The 25,651-nt window shown below is 39.3% G+C and overlaps 1 protein-coding gene across 4 annotated transcripts in view; it reads left to right on the forward strand.

The window, feature by feature from the left end:
- LOC132073561 (ubiquitin-conjugating enzyme E2 E2) overlaps window positions 1–25,651 on the forward strand; it is a 201,862-nt gene that overhangs the window by 157,635 nt on the left and 18,576 nt on the right. For all 4 annotated transcript variants that reach the window (XM_059472672.1, XM_059472687.1, XM_059472662.1 and 1 more), the window contains exons 4-5: window positions 7,465–7,597; window positions 21,389–21,536. In XM_059472672.1, the coding sequence (XP_059328655.1) occupies window positions 7,465–7,597; window positions 21,389–21,536 (281 nt within the window). The remainder of the gene's footprint in view (window positions 1–7,464; window positions 7,598–21,388; window positions 21,537–25,651) is intronic.

Below are 25,651 nucleotides of genomic sequence, written 5' to 3' on the forward strand. Positions count from 1 at the left end.
CTTACTAATTTTAAAGACAGCACAGCTTCACAGCTTTGGCCAATAATTTTTAAGAAAAAAGGATTTGCTTCATAGAGACTTTGGGCACATTGATCAGGTGTGCTGCAGGTTTGTTGCAAGCAAGAAAGAGGCAGGAAGCCCTAAAGTAAACCACATTCTCACTTTGGAGGATAAATACACCTTTGGAAATACCTTGCTAAAACTACAGAAGACTGACAATTAAAAAATGCTGTACCATACTGAATTCAGTGGTTTCAATAAGCATATGAGGCAATGTCAAGCAATACGCTGTAATGCATTATTGCTCCTTTGGCAGCTCACTGGGATCAGTTTTCCTATATGTTCTTCCAGTCAGGTATACCACAAACATATTGATTCCAAAGTGCACATGAAAACAGTAACTGGCTTCAATAAAAAGCACATAATAAGAGCAGGATATAACCACTTGGAAAGAATTGCAGCCTGACTTAGAAAAGTGTCTTAATATCCTCCTTCTCTTGCTGCTTGCCTAAAAGTACTTTTAAAAAAATAAAGATGGTCCTTAATGCAGTCAGAAAACTGAAAGAGCTGAAAGAAAATCTGAATCAAAATTTTCGGCTGAATTCTCTCACTGCAATGGAAACTAAGTGGTGTAAATGATTTGTCTGATGTCTCTCTCTGCCAAAGCCTTTGTGGGTGACAAGTGGCCCAATCACTTCAGCCTCTGTTTCCATTATGAATAATTAAGTCTAGTGAAAGATACAGACTCAAAATTCATACTTATCTCACCTAATAATATTGGTATTCCAACATATGCAAGGTATAAATTCCCATTTATATTGTAGGGTGATTAAAAATACTGGATCTAGCATAGACCCAAATTCAAGTGTTAGGTCATGGTAAGGCATGATTTTTCACTAACTGCTGAGTCTATTTAAAGTAAAATGAAGAACTCTTTAAAAATTGGAATGTATATTGCAATTTACTTAGAGTAAAGAGTTAATTTACTTAGAGAACTTAGAGTAGATCTCTTGGGCCTCAAATTCAATGCTGAAAAATTTCTAGGTTTGGTGTAGATTATAACTAGTAAGAACAATGAGCATCTTCCGACATTTTAATAATGACACTTCTTTGCATTGTCTAGATAAAGGAATTGAGGGGATGATAACTTTAATAACTTATTTAATTTATTATTTGAAAAGGAAGATTTTGAGGATTTTCAGCGGGAGAAAAAAGACATTAAAAATACTGTGCATTCTAAAATTGGGGGCTTTATTTATTGAGGAAAAATTAAGTCATCAATATTATAGCCCAAGTAAGCACTTATCTCTAATTCTGAAAGGGTTTATTTCTTTAATTGTTCTTTGATTTTACTGCCTGGAGACCAGCCTGCTAATTTTATTCATTGCAGAGGTATTATTAACCACACAACAGCGCCCATTGCCACAGGCAGTCTCAGTGCTAGCTGCTATCTCTTTGTTTTTGTTTTGTAGAAGTGTATTCTTTTGGCTGCTGTGGCAACTGTTTATTACATACATTTACCAAAGTACCTCCTGATATCACTGTAGCATCTGGGTAGGCAGCTGTGACTCCCTTTCCCTTCCCTACTCCACTGTTGCTGCGGCTCCCACTCTGCTTGCTCTTCATTTTCTAGGGAAGGAAGGAAACAAAATTACTCTACTGCAATAAACCAGTCCATTAGCATTTTTCACCCCCTCCTCACTTCTGGAAAAAGGTGCAAAAATAGTAGGATTTGTTGATGGCTTTTGATGAGGGAAAGGAAGCAGGGTGTTAGGAGCAGTGGGATCTGCATGTACCTGAAGTGGGGAAGGATCCACCATGATGAAGGAGCAATGAATTGTCAGCACACAGAGAGACAGTGGGAGAGAAGCTACCCTCAGGCAGAAGCTAGAAAATACATGCATACAAAGAGTAATAGCCAGTAACAAGAGAGTAATAAGGCTCAAGAGGTGGTGGATCAGGTGGGCTTCCAGGTTGCAGGGAGCAGAAGACAAGACTGGGACAAGAGCAGAAGAAATTCAGGAGATAATCTGTACTGCTGGCACTGTCTGTATCCTAACACTGCCTGTATCCATTCCAAAGTTACAGAAATATGGCAGTGCCTTACAGGACTGTGATGCCACTGCTTCTCAATGGCACGTTTTTGCACTTTGTTGAACAGGGGGTTGGGGAGGTGGGTGTGAAACAGCTGGCGATGTATCAGCATAGCTGCTGCTGATTCGCTTCTTCCCAGACTGAGATTATCCAGCAGCCACTTGCCCAGCACAGCCCCATTGCTCCTCTCATGGTTGTCCCCAAGCACAGAGTCAACCTTGAGCTGTGGTGCAGACCAAAGCAGCACTTCTGCTTAGAAGTTAGTTTCATTATTAGCACCTTAGTTTCATTATTGGTATCATGTTTAAAATATAGAGCAGAGAGTATACTAAGTTTATTTTAATGAAGCTTCATATCTGCTTCTCAAGAGATGTATCTCATTGAAAGCTGAATCTGCAGTCTTCCGGTTTGCCACATCCATCTTCTCACCTCACCAGCTGTGCTCTTAAATTATTTTGCCAATCTTATTGTGCTTTTGTATCCGCTTTGCCCTCTAGGCAAATGGCTTCCCAGAAGCATTCAGAGAAAGCAGCTACAGGCAGGATTTGTTCCTGTGTATCTGTTAGATCTGCAAGAAGTGGGATTGCAAGAAACTGTTGTAGTACTTAGAAATGAAGATCATTCTGTAATGAGCTTCTCTCCTCAGAGGGAAAGCTCCTAAAAATTGAAGCCAAGACTCTGCACAATAAAAGACCAGGAAGAGAAATGGCCTTCCATGTGTCTTTTTTCCTACTGTTGCAAGTTACCAGAGATAGTTGAGAGGGACTGCAGCCTGGCTCTGATGTGTGTTTCTGTGTGCTAAAGCAATTCAGATTACATAATGCAATACTAGGAGTGAGTTGCCATAGACAATGCCATGGAAAGTGAGTTTATGGGCGTTAGTAAGATATCCTTCTTCTGCTTTATTCTTCACTGTTATAAAAACCCACTCTCTCCACAAGAATCTCTCCATTTCTTTCTGAGTCCTGAGGAATAGGAAGGCCTCCAACCAACATGCTTTCCTGTTTTATTTGGCCTGATCAGTTCCCTGCTATGCACTGTTCATGTATCAGATCTAGAAAACCATTGAAGTTAAAATCCTACATGTTTTGTGCTACAGGCTTGCCTTTCCCTTGTGTTAAAGAGTATCCATTTTAATGGTGGATACCTGCAGGATTCAGAGACTAAGAACAGAAGGGAAGATACTGAAATAGTCCTCATTTTCCACCTTGCCAGAAACACATTACAAGTTTAGGTTACCTCCAGTCATAGATGCTGGGAAAGAATGTGACCCCTCTCATCAAGAAATATAAGGTAGATTAAAAATTATAACATTATTTTGACCAATCTGTTTTGTATGACTACTTGATAATCAAGGTAAACATAGTTATTTTCTTGACCTTCTGTATTTTGACTTTTTAAAATTACTCTCTGGAAATTACGTATATTTGTATACAAATGACAGCTAAAAATCAACTGTACTTTAATAACATCTCCAGATAGGTTTTCATCTGGTATATCTCATGAATGCTGTTGTTTTCATACAAGTCCCCTAATACATTATTTTGCATTTAATATTTTAGGATACTTTAAATGCAGGGAAAGCTTGGTGTTTATAATGCATTGCACTGGACAAGCAGTTTTTAACAGCACTGCTTTCAAGTGGCTGCCTGCCTAAAACACATTGAGGGAATAGAAAATACTCCATGTGGTAAGCATATTTAAAGCAAAGTTAATTCAGTTCTAGTAGCATTTGAAGTATTTTGCTAAGAACTGTAACTGATGTCCATACATTTCACCTGCAAGTATCTATGAAAAGCCATGGCAGAACTGAAATATAGGAGAGGCAAAGGAGAGTGGAAATAAAAAGACCATTTTACATGTTTTCACTCCTTTGTCCTGAATTTCATACACTCATATGGGTGTTGTTCTGGAAGAAAACTGGCTCCATGTCCACCTATTCCAGCTCTTCCACTGAGCAAACCTCTGCAGAGGTGAAGTACAGTATTCTGTGGAGGGTCTCATCAGCTGCATGGGAATAACAGCAGCAGACAGCTGGCTCTTGGCAAGTCATTAATAACTTCAAGTCTCCAGGAGCTCAGCTGCGCCTCCTTGGTCTTATGTTACGTATTCCACTTGGGAGGTAACACTGGAGAAGTAGGGAGCACCAGTTCAGAGCCACACTACAACCTCTGCTGGTTCCTCGATTGTCCCACCCTGCAGAGTCACTGCCTGGTCAGCATCTGGGCTCACCCTGGGAGGCTGCACTGCTGGTCTCACAGCAGACCTGTCCTCCTAAGAGTCCATCCAGCTACCTTAGGGTTCATCCACTTCCTCCTGGAGCTGCCCAGCCACCGTTGTCTCTCCCTTGGAGCTGACTGTGTAGCAGCAGGTAAATCACAGGCAGCCTGTGTGTGCTCTGGCCCTGGGTCAGCTGAGTTCAGGACAGATTTAGTCTGCCCTTTGCTGAGAGGGTGCACATCTAAATCTGTTCTTCCAAAGATTACAGAACTTCAGGCACTGAGCTGTTTGGTGCACTTTCTTTGAGATCTGGGGTTTGGTCGCCAGTAACTTTAATAGAGCTGGGATATAAATCATACTGAATGTAAAACATTTGGGCTTCAGTGTGTTGGGCAGATATTCATGTAGTGAGGAGGGTAATTAAATCCTCTTGCATTTTAAACCTCACAGAATAAGGCTCAGGCTGACGTCTTGCACATGTGGGAATTTTCTCTGGTGAAGTCTGTTCTGGTTGCCAGTATTGTGGATAAATAAAAAACTTAACAATTAAGAAAGAAGGAAAACAAAGATAATACACCTGTCAAACTTTTTGTATTATTAATGCACAAATGAAAAACCGTGATGCTTGTGCATGCTGTTGCCCTTAATACCAGCTGTTGCCTGTGCACATGGGCTGGTATTTCACATGGCTGAACAGCCCTGCTGCCAGCAAGCACTCAAACAGGCAGCATCAATAACAGCAGTCTTCCCACACTCCATACAATTTAAGCTATTCTTCAAATTAATAATAATACTTAATAAAGCTTCATCTCTCATTTGCAAAGAAAACCATCAATTAATGTTAATCAGCATGCTCAGAATGTGATCAGGCTGGGCTTGTAGCTGGACGTGCCGAAACAGTTCAACTGGCAGATGGAGCGTTTTCCAACTATTCTAATTAATGACTGCTCATTTCAAATGTTAATGCAATTAAATAAATAGGCAAAACAAATAAAAATAATATACAGTATGAAATTGCCACTGTCAGAGAGATTTCAGACCAAAAAAGTCAGCCTCAGTCAAATGCAGAAAGGGCCAAACCATCCCCTCCTGGCTAAATAAGTTCTGAAAGAGCTAGGGCTAGCTTTTGTTACTTATTTCCAACCATTTCTCTGGAAATGACATTTATATCACTTCCATTTTAACCTCCTGGCATCGACTGCAGAATTGCTTCTTTAGGTGTTAGAACATTTTCCTGCAGAAAATGAGAAGGGATTCCTTTCACATATTATGGGCTTTTTTTGGTGTAAGATTTAGACTTGCCTTGCTTCTTGTCTTTTCTATTTGAAATAATTGCCTGCATTTTTTTAGGAGTTTTATTTTCTGTGAACATTGTATACCATACCACTGATGTAGGACTCCATTTGTTTGGGCTTATAAAGAGTTCAATTAGCCCCTTAATGCCTAGTTCAGTCACAATTAAACCTTCCCTGTTGACTCAGGATTGGTCTTTCTAAAGGCAGTGGAGGTGGTTTTAATTATTCATTCTCTGGTTTGTTTCTTACAGCAGTCTCAGCTGTGCTTTATTATTCAAAGGTTAATGCAAACTGAGAACTGGGTAAATTAAATTTGTTTGGCAGCTAGCAACCTGATGTATTATTGACACTGTGAAATATGGATGGCAACACTTCTGCTATTGTGCCACTTAAAAAGCCAGATTTCATCTTTAAAACAATTGCTAGTTTTGTTACTATGGCTGATAGAAAATGAATGTTCCATAATGTTATAGTCTCTGTAACCCATTATTGTTGAGAAAGCAAGGTGGTTTAGAAAGCCAAGAAGCATTAACAGCTATTATAGAAAATGGATGTAGGTACCATGACTAATGAAGTGCTCTGCACAGGGCTGAGTCGTGCAGCTGTATTCAGGGAATCGTGCAGTCAGAAGTTTTAATGAAGGGAGCCCAAGGAATTGCAGGTGAAAGCAGGTTTTATTAACTTCCAGTGAACAAAACGAATAGTTGAGCAGCGAACATGACATGATGTCGTATAATAATTGTGTGCCTTGGGTACATTGTGAGGCATGGAGCATAGCCAAGAGCTTTCAGCTGTTCTACACACTGAGTGATTCCACAAACCCCTGTACGCTGCAGAAACCTTCACTGCTAACATAACAAGAATTATTTCACAAGAAATGCCTTAAGACAATACCACATCACTTTTCTGAGATATCTACCAGCACTGCCTTCCTCTAAAAAATATTAATCAGATATCTGGAAGTCACTGTTCCAATTGATCGTAAATAAAATTCAGGTCCTGTAATCAGCAGCCTGTGAATGGAAAAGTCTTCATATGCTTTAAGAGGCCATCCTGAGTAAAATACATATTTATATGGACAGGTATTATGTTGTATGAAAGGAGGCTGGGTTAGCTTTTAGAAGAGTCATGCCCAGGAACTTTTATTAGTTCATATTTTATTTCATCTTTTTCAGGAATTCACCATACGGGTGAGAGACTTTTCTTGCTCATACAGGATTATGTTTTGTACATTTTGAATATTATTTCAGTACTGTGTTTTAAACCAAGGACTTTGAAATAATCCAACACTTCCTCCTTATATTATTTTTAAGATAGGACAGTGATTGCAGAGTGAAGCAGCCTTCTGTGGTAGTGACTGGAGGCCTTAGGTTAGGAACACGTGCAGCTGCAAGGTTGGTTGTACCCTGCTCAGTCTTTAGTACAGTCTGTGCTGTGTAATGTGTGTAATTACACTGCTGCTGACTGAGCAGGTAGGTGGATGAGGAGGTAGGTGAAAACAGGATGGCTTGTGAAGCAAGACAGTGACAAGACATCTCAGCAAAGTCTCTATATCCTTGCACTGTAAATACTTCACATCTGCCCACTAAAATATTTGAAATAAGACAGTTGGGAATTTTTCTGTGCTTATTTGAATAATTTATGATGTGATTTTAATACTTCTTCCTGGCTGAATATATCACTTCTCTGACAGAGCTTAGGACATCAGATGCATGTTCTATCTAACTTAATGAATGTGATACACAATTTTAGTTTCTGGTGTTACAGCAGAACCAGCAGCACTACTGATAGAGTATAACTGATGCCGTATATCCTTGATTCTATGTGGTTATTATATTTTTGTTTTCTATTTTAGTGCTGGACCCAAAGGAGACAACATTTATGAATGGAGGTCGACTATACTGGGGCCTCCAGGGTCTGTATATGAAGGTGGAGTTTTCTTCCTTGACATAACCTTTTCACCGGACTATCCTTTTAAACCACCCAAGGTTAGTAGAAGGATACTCAAAGTCTGATAGGAGTCTTCTCCTGCTGATATTTTTTAATGTGTATGTTGGTATATCATTTTAGGATAAAACATAAAACTTTCAAAGCAATAATGAATTTTTAAACTTGACTCTTTTGATAGAAAGAATTTAAATAACTGGCTACAGTTTGCTTGCATGCTGCCAGTATAGCTGAATGCATATGGATTTATTTTAAAAAAGGTTGCATAATTTCCAGTAGCTATTTTTTTTTAAATTTGGATTTGTTTCTAATATGAAGGTGCTTGCATTTGAGTTGCACCCTTTATAAGTAGCTGAAGATACTTAATCTTTACTGTTGACCCATATAATTCACCAAGCTTGTATGGCTGTCTGGACAAAAGTATGCACCTATTTCATTACCCCATATAGTATCTGCAGGTGCAAGATATTATAAATAATTGCTTTACATCAGTTTTCTGGAAGAATGTGGAAATATGGTACCAAAGTCCAGAAACTGAAGTGACAGAGATTTACAAAAATCCTTAGTAATTCTTTTTATAATGCTGTCTATAATGATTCCAGACAGAAACAGAGAACTGTATCAATAACATAAAGGTGACAGATCATTACCATGATTAACTTGAAATGTCAAACATGGAAAATCTAGTGGTTAGGAAGACTGCAAAAAAAAAAAAAAAAGGTGTAATGTGTCAATACAGAGCATCATCTCTAAGCAGAGGTAATAACTGCTGGGAGGATCTCAGAATGGGACTTTATTCTTGATCACAGGATTATTGCTAACCACCTGCATAATGTATTTATAAAAAAGGCCAACATCCTCCTAAAATGCATCCTTTGGCCTACAGAGTGAAGTAATTGCCGTGTCAGGTACATGATGCTTAGAAGTCCTTATCTGGAAGACTGAGTGCAAATCTTTACACACATGTTCGATAATACGAACAGAATCCAGGAAAATTTATCCTGCAGAGCTGTTAATAGAATCAAATAAATTGATGGGGCTATCTTCATGAAAGAAAGGGAAAAGAGGTGCATTGTTCACCTTGCCACTCTGGAGAGTGTGTCTGGAAGACCTGCATGGAAGGAGCGATGAGATTAAAAATACTTACCTTGTTTATGACACATTTATGAAAGGATGGGTGTGCCATGTTGGTCTGTAATAGAAAGGATATTGCATTAAAAGAGGGACAAGCCAGTTCCTGTTTGATTACTTTGAGTAGATTATTGAAATATAAGTGCTATACATAGAATTTTAATGCGACAGTAGTAATGATTACAGTAGTAGATAACATTGATATTACCAGGAAAGATTTTGTAAAACAAATGAGAGATGTGAATGCAAAGCACTTGTCATTTTGTAAATTGAACTTTCCCAGCCAGTAACCTAAAGATGGGTGAGTATAGCAGTATTAGAGATGGTCTAACTTTGTTTCCTACTTTTGGTGTTCCAGTTTAGAGAAGTCTTGAAGTCGCTGAGAGGTCTTAGAGGAGTTGTACACCTTGCTGACTGCACAGTTTCAGATTTAGGCAGCTGTTGTCACATGGTGAAGAAAGAATTTGAAAATTTATGATGTCTTCTTCAGTTTATTAAAGCTCTAAGCATGCTGAACTGGGTCAGTTCTGTGCTGTTCTTCTCCTGTCCTGTTTTTCCTGCCTCCCCCCAGTCCAGCCCACCATCTGGACAAGGTGTGTTTTAACAAGCCCTACTTATTTACTTCTTTCTTGGTCTTGATCTCTTTGTGCTAGCTGCCATGCAAGGGTTATATTCAGTCCCCCCAAAAAGTTAAAATTATAATTTTAGGGGATAAAATGACTTTATGGTGTATAAAATAGAGCTTGAAGTTCTCTCTCTCAAGAGCTAATACATAAGAACTAGCTCTGAAAGACAAGTTACAGGGAGGTCTTTTGTCATTCTCTCTGTTGAATCTGTTGAGTCTTGAGGCAGTGTATGCAACAGACACCCTTTTAAAATAGAAGTTGAAGGTCCAGTTTGCTATTTCACCACAAGGTAAAGTCTTTTTCAGTCTGCTCTCAGTTGTGCTCAGCAACTGTGTTATTTTGAGACATGAGTAATGCAGCTGTACATTGCTTATTAATGAAATGTCAAGCAAAGAGGCGGTTCTTGTCCTGCTCCGTAATAGATTTGATTGTCTGCCTTTATCTTGATGCCAGTTGTCACTGTAAGAAATGTATGCATCTAAATCATCTAAATGTATGCATCTAAATGTATGCATCTGTATGAAAATGTACTGCTTGATCAAGGATAAGAGAATTGATGATGCCATATTGTCTTAGTAAACAGCCAGTTTTATGTTGAGGGGAATTGTCATCTGTAAGAAAGTAATTTGTGTGTGTGCACAGGGGACTAATGTCAGATATAACTGTGTCATAAGCGTGTGTTGAACACTTGGATTCTTACTCAATTCACTTCAGCCACAGTTCTAAATGACCCCTCTTTTCAGTCCTGCTGTATGACCTCACAAACTGTTGCTATTTCATTACACCTATTTTCCAGACCTTATGAAACTCATTCATAGGTAAAGTAGTTAGGGAAATCCCTTTAATTGAGCAGCATGGGAAGACCACTGCTTATCATAAGGTAGCTGCCTGTCAGCACTGCTGGGAAAGGGTAGTTAGATATGTCCTCCCCAAGCTGATCTCTAGCAAAAGAAAGGTAATGAGTACATGGAATATAACACATGGCCTCGTGGTACAGTGCTGTCTGTGTGCTGGCATCTCTTCTACTTCTCCACAAGATTTGTGATATTTTGTGCTGTTCTCAGAATCGTGGATTATAGGGTTATGGGCATAGATCATTTTAGATTTCTTTGTAGTTATATTCCAATTTTTTCTAACTCCTTATGGCTCTATCGTCTTAAAAAACCTAGGGATAAAGTACAAGACTGTGAAATGTACTGAGAAAGACATAAAATGTATCCTGAGTGTTGGCAAGATTACCTCCCTGTAAGAACATAGCAGAAAGGGTCTAATTCACATTTTTCACTATGATTGAGTTCATAAATTGCTCCTGAGATTTCTGTGGGCCATTTTCGTCCCTCATTCACTATGAAGTAAGGAAATATTTAAACAAGTACTGTCAAAATTGATCTTCCTAAAATGTGACCACAAAAAACCTGGGAAGAAACAGAAACTGTATTTCCCAGATGCAATTACTTGGACCCAGCCTGGGGTTCCAAAGGCAAATTCCCATGTCACATAACATATTCACTGTTAAGGGGCCTAATCCACAGTGTGTTAAAATCTGCAGAAAGATCCCTTTTCCTTATCTCTTCTCAGATGTTGTGCACTCCATTATCACATCCATACATGTGTATGTCACACATGGATCTTGAGGATGGTAAAATAATTTTTTAAGTAAGAAAAGTGCATTGAAAGTTTATTTTGGATATATGTCTTTTATTTTTATTGCCATCATTAAAATATATTTGTGGTGTAAACACTGTTCAATTTGTAATATACAAAGTTCTTGATATTTTTTGAGGGGTCCAGATTGCTTCTATAAACACTGTTGATGCCTGATCTGATCGTTGGGCACCCTGTTGCACGTTGGAAAACATTAATTAAATAAACAACAGAGACCACATTTGTACAAGTAAAGATGTCCTATATTTTGGTTTTTCTTTTTAACAAATGTACAAAGTAATTTTCATTTCCTGTTCCAGATAGTTAATCTGCTTCTCTACTTTCCCTTTAGCACATAAAAGAATCACTCTTTCATTCAGGTTTTGTTTAACAAAGAATAAGTATCTATACAAGTTTTCACTTTCAGGTATTTCTTCAGTTTTTGTGGCCTCCAACATTCTCAAGATTTTCAAGTTTTATCTCCATTTTCCACATTAATTCTCCTGTGTGATCCAGTTCACATTTCAGGTTTTGTATAGCAACGTGTCACTGTCATCAGGTTTCCCTTCCAGTCTGCACCAACAGACTACAGATCCCCTATGGATCCGTAGTTTTCATTTTGTCTGTCCTTGCCTGTCAGTGTTTTTCCAAAGTTAAACCATAACCATAGAATCAAGTTAAGTTACTCTTTACCATCACAGAATAAACCATGTGGTAAGATGGAGTGTAATTTGCTCTCACACTGTTAATTTCTTCCCCTTTGAAGTCAGTCTGTTTCAGTATTTCAGCTTTGTTACATGCCTTGAAACTGGACTCCAAATTTTTTGAGCCAGAGGTCACTGACCTTTTCAGCTCTGCTTTCCTTATAAATCAGTGGCATTTGGCTTCACTCACAACTGCAGCACACTCATGAAGAGGAGGGAGTTGTTCTTCCCCAAAAAAGTTTACGTCTGTGTGACCAATGCAGCTGATAGGAGTGATGGAGGGCCAGCCCAGCCTAACTCTGATTTAGCTATACAGCCAGAAAACAAGATCTTTAGAACAGCTCATCTGAGAACTAACAAATTAGCTTTGGCTTTCTGGGAGGCTCTAATCAATTAAAAATATTTCCTTGCCTCTGCTGTGAGGAAGCTGCTGTGGCACTGCAGCAATGAGCTCAGCACCTTGAGGGCTGAGTCAGCAAGGAAGCGGCAGGCTGCACGATCACCGCTCTCCCCTCAGCTTCATCCTCAGTGTCACGTTGGTTTCATGAGATGCCTGGTTGAAGGAAGGCATGGAACACACAAAGTGAGGCATGGATGTGGTGATGAGCTCACTTTCTGCCAAAGGCCAGATGATGCTGAGGCTTCAATTTTGGTCACAAGGTGACGTTTCACTTCAGCCCAAAAATACAGCATGTAGCATAAGGGACTGAAAAATAGACAAAGCTGTGCCCTGTTCAGAGTAGAAATGAATAAAAATGCTTAGATGACCTGCCAAGGAAATAACCTTACATTTTTTCAGTGGCTTAATGACCCCCTCAACCTTTTTTAGAAATACCTTTGAGATTTCTTTTTCCTGCCAACTATCTTCCTTTCATCCTTAATGGATTCAGACAGTTCACCCCTTGGCTTTAACAGAGGAAAGGTCTCTCTCTCTCTCTCTCTCTCTCTATCCCATTCAATACCCCAAAGCTCTTTCTTTGGGGGATTGAATGGGATCTAGCCATGCATAGATGTCTCTTGTGGGAGGACGTGTGTTTGTATGTGTGGGTGTACATCTATGATTATATGTCCATGTGTATTTGAGTAGGAGGTATCATGTATTTTAGCCTGGTCTGACAGAAAGAATTTCACCTCAATTTCTGTCCTCAGTCCACATAAGAAATCAGTGAATTCCCCAAGTATGCAAGGTTTTGATCTGAGATTCTTTGAAATTTAGCCATCAGTACAAACACTGCAGCTTTAGGTACACTACGCAACTGAAGGAAAGGCAATAATTTCACTATCCTGCATGCTGTCCCTCTGGAGCAGGAAGCTTTGACAAATCAGGAAGCCATACCAGTCTTTTGTACAGGTGTTTGTAGAAAAATGCATGCTGTTCAAAAGAACTTTCCTCCCAGGAATTGTCACTGCACTGGAGTCTGCCTTTCCTCAAGAATAATCTTTATTAATTACTTCTACTCTCATATTTGACTATGTTCAGTCTATTACAGTGTCAATTCAATTTAGCTCTGGCGTATACAATATGGATGTATCTATCATTATCCTAGTATACTGCTAGCTGTATTTTTGGATTTGAGTGATTTATAGAATCTCTTAATCCCAGTTCTACAATTAATCTTGCTAGGGACTTTAATCTCAGCTGACTGAAAAATGGCTTATAGGATTTGAAAGCTGCAATATGCTAAATCACCTCTAAATCAAAATTAAAATAACAGAAAGCTCTGTTTTCTGTTAAGTCCTATGTAGGTCTCCTATGTAAGTCTCCTATGCCTAACAACTAACTGAAAAACTGTTCTCAGCACTTGATAGCCTAGATGGTTTAAATCAGCTCTTGGACTACAAGGGAGGCCCTTTTCCTTTTTAAATATAATACACAGTGTATAGAGTCTGATCTTAATGGCAATATTAAACATCTCTTCAAGTTTTTTCATACATAATTGTAATATAGCACTATAGTCTCAATGCACTCAATAACCTTTTGTGGAATTCTTCTTCTGTGATAGACACTTTCAACCTATTTTGTAAGTTCAGCCTCATGTCTGAGGGGGCAATTCTTTTTGTTCCTGGCTTCTATTCTACATGTTCATACTCTTTTTATATGTGATTGGCTGTTAAGGACACTTTTCTCTGCAGTGTAATAGAAAAACAGTGCTTACAAGAGTAGATGCAAAAAAATAAACACTCCTTGGTATTTCTAACCTACGTTGTTAAAATGAACCTTACTAGGCAGACATGCGCTTTAAATTGCATTTATCACTGCTAACACAATTTACTCTTGAAGCTCTAAAACTCCCTAAGTACAAGCCCATTTGACTGATCCCTTTCCACTATCTTTGGAACCCTGATGCAGGCAGGGCTTCATTGAGCCTCCTCTAGCCCCCCTTCCCAGATATTGCCGTCATAAGGGCAGCCTTCAAACGCAGTGCTCTCCTGTCAGCCTTATCCTTTACATTCATTTGCCTCGTCATACCTCTCTCATAGCCTCTGTCACATCCTATTAGCTCTCAGTGCCGTGCTGTGCTGCTCACAGCTCTTTCCAGCTGCCTGCTGCCCTCCCCGTGCTGCTCCTGGTGCTGACGGTGCGGCGCGTTCCCACAGCGCTGCCTCCGCGGCCCCTCGGCTGTGCCCCCGCGCTCCCTTGTTCTCCTCGCCCAGCCTTTCCATTTGCATCTCCTCGCTGAGAGCAGCCCAGGAACCCTTCATCCGTGACAGTAAATGGAGCTGGCAGGTTTTCCCAGCAAGTGAAGTCTTTGGGTGTTTGCAGGCAGCAATCAGATGCGGGGGCGTCTTTGAGAGGGAGAAATGGACAACCGACCAGCAGCAGGCCATTGTCAGAGGCAGCAGGAGCAGCCCCAATCCTGCCCTTCTCAGAACAGCTCTTTCCAGGAGTGTGAGCTGCAGACTGCAGTTCCCATGCTTGCACACCTGCAGTGAAACAGTTTGTTCCATAGATCTCATCCCTGGGATGTTCCAGCCCTGGAAGTGTTGAAGGCCAGGTTGGATGGAACTTAGAGCAGCCCGATCTAGGGGGAGGTGTCCCTGCCCATGGCAGAGGGATTTTGACACTGGATGATCTTCATGGTCCCTTCCAACCCAAACCATTCTGTGAGTCTGTGATGTCTTCAGGTGGTGCTGAACCAGTTTGCAGTGGTACAGGGCTCTGGACAGCTCAAACACAGGTGACTGCTTAAGTAAGTGTAATGTCTCCCAAAATGACAGAATGAGAGTTTTAAAGTGGAGGGCATAGATGTGAGCAGAAATATGTTAGACTGAGGAGAGAATTAATAACTATGTTTTATTGTGATTAAATGCAAAATACGTATTTGATAAGGCAACATCATGGAAATCTCTGAGATTTCCTTTCAATTCATTTATCTGATAATTCTTCTAGTAATTGGTAAATTGAATTGCCAATGACTCTTCTAATGAATAGCCTCCTTATTCACTTTGTTTACAATGTACTAATTTATATCAGTAGCTTCTATTGATTTATTTAATCTTGATGCAAACAGCTCTATCTAACTAAGCTCCTCCTGTTTTCCTTACCAAGACTTAGGTGGTTTATCATTTCTTCCAATTTCCTGAGAATACCCAGTACACAAAGCTCTTTGAGAGGTCTTGTAGAGGCATTGTATGGGGAATATCTTCTGCCTCACAGCCTTGGTTTCCATGTTGCTTGTCAAATATATTTTGGGAAGACAATTTGTCTGTTGGAAATTTCAGAAGCTACATAATTCGGCTGTATCAAGCCTGTTTTTCTACTTCATAAAATCCATGTGATCTAAAAATACATAATATATAAGTGTTGTTTCTTGTCCTCTTTTACACATACACAGATAAATATACACAAATGTGAGAGAAAGAACTTCTTGTACATCATTACTATGAAATGAGAGCAGATGGACTGATCAGGACAGAAAACTACTAGTTTTGAAGTCAGTCTGCCTAGGACTTCTTACGTATGGAGTACCTAAATAGCCAGTGCCTGTTGGAATTGGGTGAGGAAGAAGAGGCCCCTGTTTCTTAGAATAAAGTCTAGGAATAAAAACTTGTACCAGGAGCACCATGCATGAGCACTGTAGTGGACTGAGAGAGGTGTTTGCGTAGGACAGTACAGCCTGCATGCTTTGAACTTCAAAAGGGAGGTTTTATTTTATAAAAGTTAAATGGTCAGTAAATCTTTAAAAAAAAACTTGCTCTCTTGTAAGAGAACTTTTTTGCTGACTTTCCATAAGGAGCTGCTAATTGTAAGAAAGATTATGCTGATTGTATGAAAATCATTTTATAAAAAACTCATAGTGACTTTGCCAGAGAAAGCTTTTGATGCTTGGCAAATTACCATCTTGTTTCTATTCTGAACATCCCTAACCCAAACAGTAATCCATTTCCCTTGTCCTCTCCTTCTCTCCCTTTGTTTTCAGAAAACTTTGTACTGTTTAGGACTTTTCTTCTCTCTCTTGGATACATCAAAGATTATCAAGGTCCCTTTTTACTTATCCTGCTGTTAAATCTGGGTGCAAAATGAGTGCATTTATATAATATAGATATTTATTTATATAATGTAGTGCTACTGTGCTTATTCAATTTTTTTCCCCTGCAACACTGTTCAATGAGATAGTGAGTAGTTACTCAGCTTCATAATTACAATGAATATAATGAATAATTACTCACATTGCATACTGATTCATTTTCAGTAGTATTAAAGGTGAACTCATGTGGATGCTATTATATCCATTTAAATTGTTACCACTTTTGGCTGCTGATGTCTTGCATGGTGCATTTCGCCAAAGAAGCAGAGCACAGTTTGCGTATCAGACTTCTCTGCAGGTCAAGCAAACGTAATTACAGTTTATTATTTCCTGCTAATGCAGATACCATGTATTTTCCTTCAATAAAGTTATTTATATCTGTTTTTTACCAAGTGAAATTAGATGTAATCAAGTGTTTTGAGAACTAGATGAAGTACATTTCTTGCTGTAAACTTAAAATGTACTCTTAAGTAGTGAGCATCATATGGCCAGTCATTTTTTGTACACTCTTTGTGATGAATCATTAAGTATCTCAACAATTGTTCATGCTACAAATATGTACTAACAAACTGGAAATAGTCCACCCTGTCTTAGAAAGGCAGCTTCAGTGCTCATAGATAAATGAAGTGCACTTTGTAAGAAATTAAAGGGTGCTAATTAATATAAAGGTTATTGCATGAGTGTTGTGTCATTCAGAGCTATATACACTTTTCATTTAGACTGTTTTATTTTTCTCACATGACTGAAGAGTGTAGGCCTGATCTCGTTTTTATTTTCTCTGCGTGGACAAATGTATTGCTCATAAAGTCTGACAAACTGAGATGGGAACAACTTACTCTCTCCTGAGCTCTATGAACATCATCATAAATGGCATCATATTTTATATATATATATATAAAACATTTTCTGTATGCAGTACAACTTCTTCCACTTCAGGTAGTGCCACTGCAGTTTTATTAAAGCAGAACTCCTGGGGAATATTTGAGGAAGACAGAAATTTCATCTCAAGCAGGCATGCAGGATTCCATCCTTGCAAGAAATGAAAGTTCTTGAAAGGAACTTCCCAAAATTGTGGGAATGAGAGCCCTGGGATCTCAACTCTGCTTGCAGCGTTACCTGAGCAAAAGGAGGTTGGTTTTGTTTATTTTCAGACTGGCTGTGGGAATTTTTCCTCTCTCCCTACACAGTCACCAGGCTCCAGTGACTGAGAAGCAGGAGGTGAGGGTTTGAACCCAAACAGGCTGATGAAAGCAAACCCTCAGGGCACACTGTAAGCCCTTGCATGTAATTTGTAAAACTAGGGAATCATTTCATCCTCCTGATACGTTTTTGAAGAAGATTGCAACTGAATTCAGTGAAGTCTGAAAGTGTGTGAGGTGGTGTACCAGGCATCATAGTGACTGTTGTGTTTAGACCTCCGTGCAAAAGAAAGATATTAAGTTATTTTAAAACTACATAATGCTGGGAAAATGGTCTTAAAAATCACTCAGAGATCCAGAAATTACTTATCTTGCCTTCAACTAGTTGTTTCCTCAACTCAAATCTATCTTAGTTTCCTCTTCCCAGGTTTTATAAACAGTCTTTTTTCAGTCCTAAAACCTACTCAGTGAACAGCCAGACACAGCTTTGCACGTTTGGCACTCAGCAGTAGATGACAGATGAGTTTATTATTGTTTACTTCCAACACTGATTGAATAAAATTTGATTGAAAATAAATTCCATATCATTACCCTTTGGAAGTTTGTTTGTAGTGCTCACAGTTTTCAGAAGGTAGTCCCATTTTTCCCTATTCCCCATAACTTGCATTTTCCTGACCTATACTTTTATGCAACAAAAATTAGGTATGCTTTTTAAATTCCAGAATGAAAGAGAATAAATCCATAGAGAGCACTTATGGTTCAAGAAAATCCATAAATTTCTCCTCTACCATTTAATTGTCTGAAGGTGACTTTGCCTGCACACCCACACCCTCCTTAGAGCCCCTGCATGAGGTTGTTTAGGTGTTTTCATTAGGGGATAAATGGAATTAGAGTCCAGCATTTAAAGGAAACATTTAAGTGACATCAAAGGTAAAAATATGACCATAATAAAGAAAATGCAGTTCCCCTGGAAAGGTATTAACACATGATAGAATAGGAGAACCCTGCATAACCTTATAATGTAGGTATGGTAAGCACAACATGCAGAAAGTTCCATCTCAGCACTTCCCACATTATCAGCAATTTGAAGCAACACATGGATGAGGAAAGCAATGTGTTATCCCATTTGTACTCTGCTGCCTCGGGGTGAGAACTCTGTTACCTGCAGCCTTCAGGCCACAGTTTCCAGCATATTAAGGCTGTCATTAAATACAGCTTCTTCTGCAATTCTAAACACTGTGATTATTTACATTAATTGATTGAATTGTTTTTTTAGTATTAAAATTAATTAATAGAATATAACATATTGTCATTATAAACTAACTAATACATTGATTATTTACATGTTTAAATGCCTGCCTGTCTTAGGTGACATTGGTGACATTGTCAGCGCTAAGCAGCAAGCCTTATCTTGCCTTTCCCAATCTCACAGGTTTAATATGTACTCAACAGTGAAAAAATGCTATATTTCTGGTCTAAGCATTTTCTAAAAACAGCCTTCCAACTGCAAACAGGTGGAGTCTCATGTACAATTATCCACCAGGTGATGGCAATGGAGGGTTGAACAGCTCATGAATGACATGAACTACCTCCATTCATCTCAGTGGCTCTGAATCCTGCCAAATTCCCAGTGTCCTTGTTTCAGTGCTTCAGAAGCAGCTGAGGCAGGGGAACAAACGTGTGGCAGTGTCTGTCCTCTCTGCTGGAGGCAAAACACTTACACTTAAAATACAGGCTCAAATCGATGACCTCTCTGAAGCAGGTCGCAAGCTCAGACTGACCTGTCTGTAAATATTTTAGAGGGTATAATTTAATCTGTGCAGTGGATTCAGTGCTTCCCCCACATTCAGTGAAACCACACATATCTTATTACTCAGTGTATTTAGATGCCACTGAATGAAGTCCTCCAATTTTTCATTGTGGAAGTATAGGGAAGCACCTTAATTGAAGTAAAATACTTGAGCATAGGCTTTATTCCAATGGTGTACTGAAAAGTTAGCATACAATACTTAAAATTAGGCAGGTGTTTTTACTGAGTCCTGGGACATCCTGCTAGGGAGCAGTCACTGATTCACTTCTAAGTGGAGTCTAAGAGTTCCTGGAGTTAATCTACCTAGGGAATAAATGAGTACCTACAATTCCTAGGATGGTCTTCCCCACCATCTCTCTTTCTGGGCACTTTGTGTAAAGTAGTTTATGGCTTTTGTGCATTAGCAACCTTCCTTGTTCAAAATAGCTTCCCTTTGTACACAGACATTTAATTTTATCACCAAATTATAATTATTTAAATAAATAACATTTTGATCTCACAGAAGACTTCCTTCCCTCCAAATGCTGAATGTGCTTGGGCTTCTAATGAGGGGGAGAAAATAGATCATCCAGCTAAAGCTTTTGGATTAATTGAGATCATTGCACAAGAAATATTTTAAATTTTCAGAGAAGTGAAGCACTTAGGCTGGAAAACAATAAGCAAAACCGCAAGTGAACAGGAAAAATGAAAGAACCTATAAATATGTAGGGTATGGAGTAGCAAACTGTCAAATTATCCAATTAATTATCAATACCTTTAAACATAGAAGCATTTAAAAGCTGATGAACTTGCTTTGTAGGGTTCTTTGGTGCAGAACTCACTGGTGCATGACAATGGGCTCCAAAGCATTTTTCCAGATCTATGTGGAAAAGTACTTATGAGAAAAAGTATTTATTGTTGAAGGCAATGTTTTAATACTATAAATCTACTATCTTTTCTTTCCATTATTTTGTCAAAGCGTCTTGATTTAATACAAAGGGCAGAATTTTTCAGGGTGCTAGAGAATGATTTCTATAATTATTTTTTGTAGAAGCAAACCAGGTACTGTATTATTTCACTTGTATTCTCTCTCCTGCTTGCTGAGTGGCCTGATAATCCCTTTCAGATCACTGATATCTCTGATACTGAAGAAAATCAGGAGAGGAGCCTGCCTGTCTCCAGTTTGCATTACTCTCCAGACAGGGGTTTGTCTGTGGAAGGGCAGGGGTGGGTTTGCAGGCACTCCCACGCACATTAGCACTATCCCAGAGGAGGGAAGAGCACATCTTCCCTGAGTCAGGGAATGCTCTTGTCTCCTGCCTGCCCAGCCCCTCTTCTGGCTGGGCTCTTGCTGCTGAGATAGGTGCCTGAACTTCTACATCTTAATTTTGGATTTTATGAACATGTCCTTGAAACCATTTGGGTGTGGCTTGTCATTTGCATAGAACTGATGAAGAAATTAGTCCTTGATGACCTCCTGTGGTTTTTTTTTCATGTTGTCCCTTCTTATCCAGTAGCCCCAGTATTCATTCTGAGCTATGAAGTCAACATTCCTAACTGAGCTTCTTTTAAAATAAAAAGCCTGTGTCTTCACCTTGAAAAAAGAGGACATTATTCTGGGCTAAAATAATTTCCTTGGTTTGTTACCTATGGGATCACCTGGAAGACCATATGAAACAGACACATAAATCATCAAAATAAACTACTGAAAAAAAAACCCAAAGGTGTTTGCAAACAATTCCACTGATAAAAATATAACCTAAAATTTGCAAATAAAAGGATTTTATTTGAGCAGCCTTTCTTCAAAATATTTCACTTCAGTTTTTTCTGCTGTAATGCCTCTGCTTTTTTTTACAGCTTAATCTATTGTGTCAAATGATGAACAGATGAAGACAGTAAAAGAATCTGTCTTGTTCTGACTTCCTTCAAAGTGTGAAAGAGCTGTGGACCTGAGTTATGAACATTGTCCAGATTAGGGGCTGGAATTGTTGGGGGCTTTTTTTGCCATTTACAAAATAATGAGATTGATAAGACCAAGGCAGGAGGAAGCTCAGGAAATGCGTCCCATTCTCAGCCTGCACAAACCAGTTTCACTGCGGGCCACAGCTGCAAGAGGCAGAGTTTATTTCCTTTATTTTGTCTTGCCCAGTCTTTAACCATCAGTAGCAGCCTGGAAAGCAGAATGTTTGTTCCTATGGTTCTTCATTGCTTAATAATTGTGCAGTTACTGGCTTGAACGCTGTTGTACTGAGACACACTGTCCTTTCCAGGTAACGTTCCGGACAAGGATCTACCACTGCAACATTAACAGCCAAGGCGTCATCTGCCTGGACATTTTAAAGGACAACTGGAGTCCAGCGTTAACCATTTCTAAAGTTCTCCTCTCCATCTGCTCCCTCCTCACAGACTGTAACCCCGGTAAGATGAATTAACTTTCATATCTCCATTCATTCGTCATTCACATTTGGTCACCTCAGTAATGTCTGGTCGGTGCTCTGTTTTACTGGTACCTACTGAAAAAAAACCCACAAAAATGTAAATTTTAGATGCCATTCATATAAATAGTATAGAAAGAAAGCAGAATTTCAGAAGCTCAAGTGCAGTTTTGGTACTGGAGGAAAAAAAAATTAATTCAGAAAGTTTGATCAGTAGAAAATACCTTAGTATGCATAATTTGGATATTACAACCAGGATATTACCACACAGAAATATTAATGAGTTAATAAATATTGAAAAGGAAAGCTTTCATTTAAATATGCTGATAATGTGGTCTCTGAAAAGAATATTAATAGCACAGACAATGATAGATGCCTAACACAGACTCTACAAATAATGAAAATTAGTTTAAATGAGGTTTATTCAATATCTTGGACAGCCAGCATGAGTATTCAAAGCAAGCTGTCATTCTAATTAACTAGCATAGCACTTAACCTCTCCCCTCAGCTCTTTTAGATTTGTTTTATGCCATTGACCACTAGGTCTGTAATTTCCACTTTCTCTTACCCTATTTACAAACACATAATTCTGACTGTAGCCTTGGAAAACCATAATATATAGAAATTACTAAAGAATCATTGAAGAAAAAATATGTGATCTGTTTATATGTCATGAGGGTTGTTGCTGGTTTGCTTTTTGTTATACACTTCAATGTTATTTTTAATTTGCCCTAAAGGGGCAAATTAAAAAAGGTCTAAAATTGTTTTGAAAGCAATTTTGAGATTCTGGCATAATCAGGGGCTGAATAAAAAGCTGTAATAGAGTATTGAAATATTTCAAAACTCAAAATAAGGTGAGAACAAGCAAAGATGTGATTGACTACTTTTATTTTCATGTGGGTTTGTTGCTGTATAGAACATTGAAACCTGTGGTGTTCCTTTCAGCTCAGAGGTGGAGTTATAGAGTGTTACCATTTTTGGCACATTTATTTCAGGTGGATTGAATGCTCTCTGCTAACGTCTCTGAAAGATTGATTTCTGTTAGTGTTTGGCCAAAAATATGCAGAAGTGTCTGTTGGTAGACAGGCAGATAGATGACAGAAGTGTACAGCAACCAAATTAATATTTGCTCATGTGTCTTAGAGACCAGCTGAAGAGTAGAGACACTGCTAAGCTGTGTAGGGATTGAGGAATGGGCAGTGAATGCATGCTGTCCCGTAGGGATACAGATACTCACTTTGGAGGGATACAGTCATCTTTAAAGCTGGACAGTTTCCAGCAGTGATTTGAAATTTAGAAATTCACTACTTATGGCTTCTCAATCTTAAATCCTTACAGACGCTGTCAAACAACAGTTTTAGCATATCAAGTGTGTAAGAGGAATACTGAAAGCAATTATCCATACCGTATTACCATGTACAGCAAGTTAACACACAAAAAATGGGAAGTTCTTCCATTTAGCCTCTTTCAGTTAGCAGCCATAGGCATTGTCTTGATCACAGTAAATAAAGCAATCTTATGACATTTCATTTTCAAATCTTCTCTTTAATTATGAAGTAGTTTTGGATTTTTTCACTGCTTCACGGTAAAATTTTCCCCTTTTTTTGATGAATTAGCACAATTTCTTAATTTGAATCCCAGTCTCACAAGGCACTGGTGGCACATATTTTTGAAGTGCTGAGTCATTTTCGCCTTCCTTGGTAATTGCCTGTTTCGTGTTAGATATTCTTTCATTTAAAAGTAAACTTTGAATGTTAGTGATGAACAACAGAAGGCTTGCAGAAATTTACAAGTCCTTACTTTTCATCCTATTGCCTAAGAGGATTTTTTCTGATATTTTATCATTAAAAAAATATTGGTCACTTACCATCAGATGGATGGATGGATGGATGGATGGATGGATGGATGGATGGATGGATGGATGGATGGAAAGATATGTCACTGATACATATGCCATTGAAGCATATCACATATATATACACATAAGTAGCTGCAGAAACATGCATATTTATTTTTTACAGCTAGGAGTAATTTTCTAATCCCTCAGTCCTCTCTTCATCTAACTAGTCTGCCCTTTTCTAAAGGCAGAAACACAACAGGGGTCTCGATTTGATAAGCAACTTTGAACTCTTTTTCTCCACCATTCATCAGCCAGAAGCAGATCAGGTCAAATGGAAAGGCAACATTGAATCTCCCACAAACACAAACACGCAGGATGGGCGAGTCTTCCACCCTGGCCTCTGAAACGAAGAATCAAGTATCAGTTACCCCCTACTCTTACATTTATGCAAATCTTCATTAGAACAACAAATAGGAGTGAGAATGGCAGCTAATTTAGGCCCAGTCATACACAGTGATTAAGCGGCGCTGAAGCACAGCTGCAGCTTCATTGGCAAGCGCTGCTATTCTTCTCCAGCAGCCTGAGCAAATGAAAAGAGGTGTTTGCTCCTGCCGCTCCTGTCATTCACACAGTAATCTACAAAAGCCACGAGAGAGTCTCTTCCCTCCCTGGTTATACATCACCGCCCTTTGTTCCCTATCACTCCAGGCAGCAGCAAGTTTGTCCTTTTTAAACAGCTCATACCATCCTTTACTCATAAGCTGTCTCAGACCCTTCAGTCCTGATTATTATTAATTGTCTCTGTTTTGCTTGGCACTATCAGCCACTAAACTGCCTTAATGAAAGGTCTGAATTTTGTAACAGCTGGCTGACTTTTCCATGGGGGGAACGGGTGCCGTAGGATTTGTGTATGACTGAGCACATGTGCATTTTCTGGGAGTGTGAGAGAGCCAAATGTATCAGAGGGATGGGAGAGATGGTGGGATGCACTAGCCCAGTCCAGGCATTTGTATTTTCCTTTGAGGTGGTACTCGAGGCCACAGCACGCGTCCCTTTCTACAAATCAGGGCTCCAGTCCTGTAAATATTTGGCATGTACACGAGCAACCCCACAAAACCTGATGGATACCTTCACCTGCCTGAAACAGAGTGAGTGAGTGAGTGAGTGAGTGAGTGAGTGAGTGAGTGAGTGAGTGAGTGAGTGAGTGAGTGAGTGAGTACTGAGTGCTGAAAATGCCTGCTTCCAGTGTTAGCTGCTAGGGCTGGCCTGTGTGGGCAGTTAGTTACTGCAGAGTAACTCCATGTGGACACTCCCCACTTTGAAAATGTGTTAAGTTACAAAAACCCTTTTTGCTTGGACTAAAAGTCAACTACACTTTAAGTATTCAAGCAGAGCCTGGGGAGTGTAAATTTCCACACTGCCTTAATCCAAAGACCTTTCAAGTGCAGATGGCCATTGAGGTTTTGTGTTTTACTGAGTTTGAAGTGCTAAGCAAATTAATTATTTTTTATAGTTACAGAGCTGGTGATGCTGATCTGGGTTAGAATGTTTATTTTTCTCAGCTGATCATTGCCATCCTGGCCCTGCCAAAGGTTCCTGAGCCCCAGGAAAAATATCATTTGCAAATGCTTCAGAGAAAATTAATTGTAACATTGCAACACTTTTCTTTGCATGGCTTCCTCCTTCACAATCAAAATCCGAACTTGGCTGGCCTGATTATCCACCATGTCTGAACAGTTTTAACATCAAATCATGTCTGCTTAATAACACCCAGCTAAGCCTTGATTAGAACATCAGAACAAAGCCTACCTCTCCCTCACACGAGCCTCTTCCTTTCTGGTGTCATCCTCTGGCTCTGGCTCCTTACCATTTTCCCCACATGCAAGTTCCATGGTCAGCGGTGATTTTATCCCTCAGTTGGCATTCTGGAAGCAAATGCTTTGCTGCTGCTCCTGGCCCTTTTCACTGCAAGCTCCTGCCATGGGGATGTGCCAGGGGGTGCGCACAGAGGAGGAGTGGCAGACTGAGATGTGGCCAGCCACGATATTGCTTTCCCACAAACATTAGGCTGAGCGTTTGGATGGCAGCTGTAGCCAAAGTAACTGCTGAAGAGCTCTACAGAGCCTCACTTGCTTTGCTATTTAGAAACCTCTGCCTGATTCCTAACCTGAACTGACTCACAGGGATTTTATACCCACTTGTTTTTAAGCAAGTCTTGTCCTATACCTTAAGTGACCATTTTTCTGTTTTTCACACTT

This window comes from Ammospiza nelsoni, chromosome 1 (assembly GCF_027579445.1).
Source record: "Ammospiza nelsoni isolate bAmmNel1 chromosome 1, bAmmNel1.pri, whole genome shotgun sequence".
NCBI lineage: Eukaryota > Metazoa > Chordata > Aves > Passeriformes > Passerellidae > Ammospiza > Ammospiza nelsoni.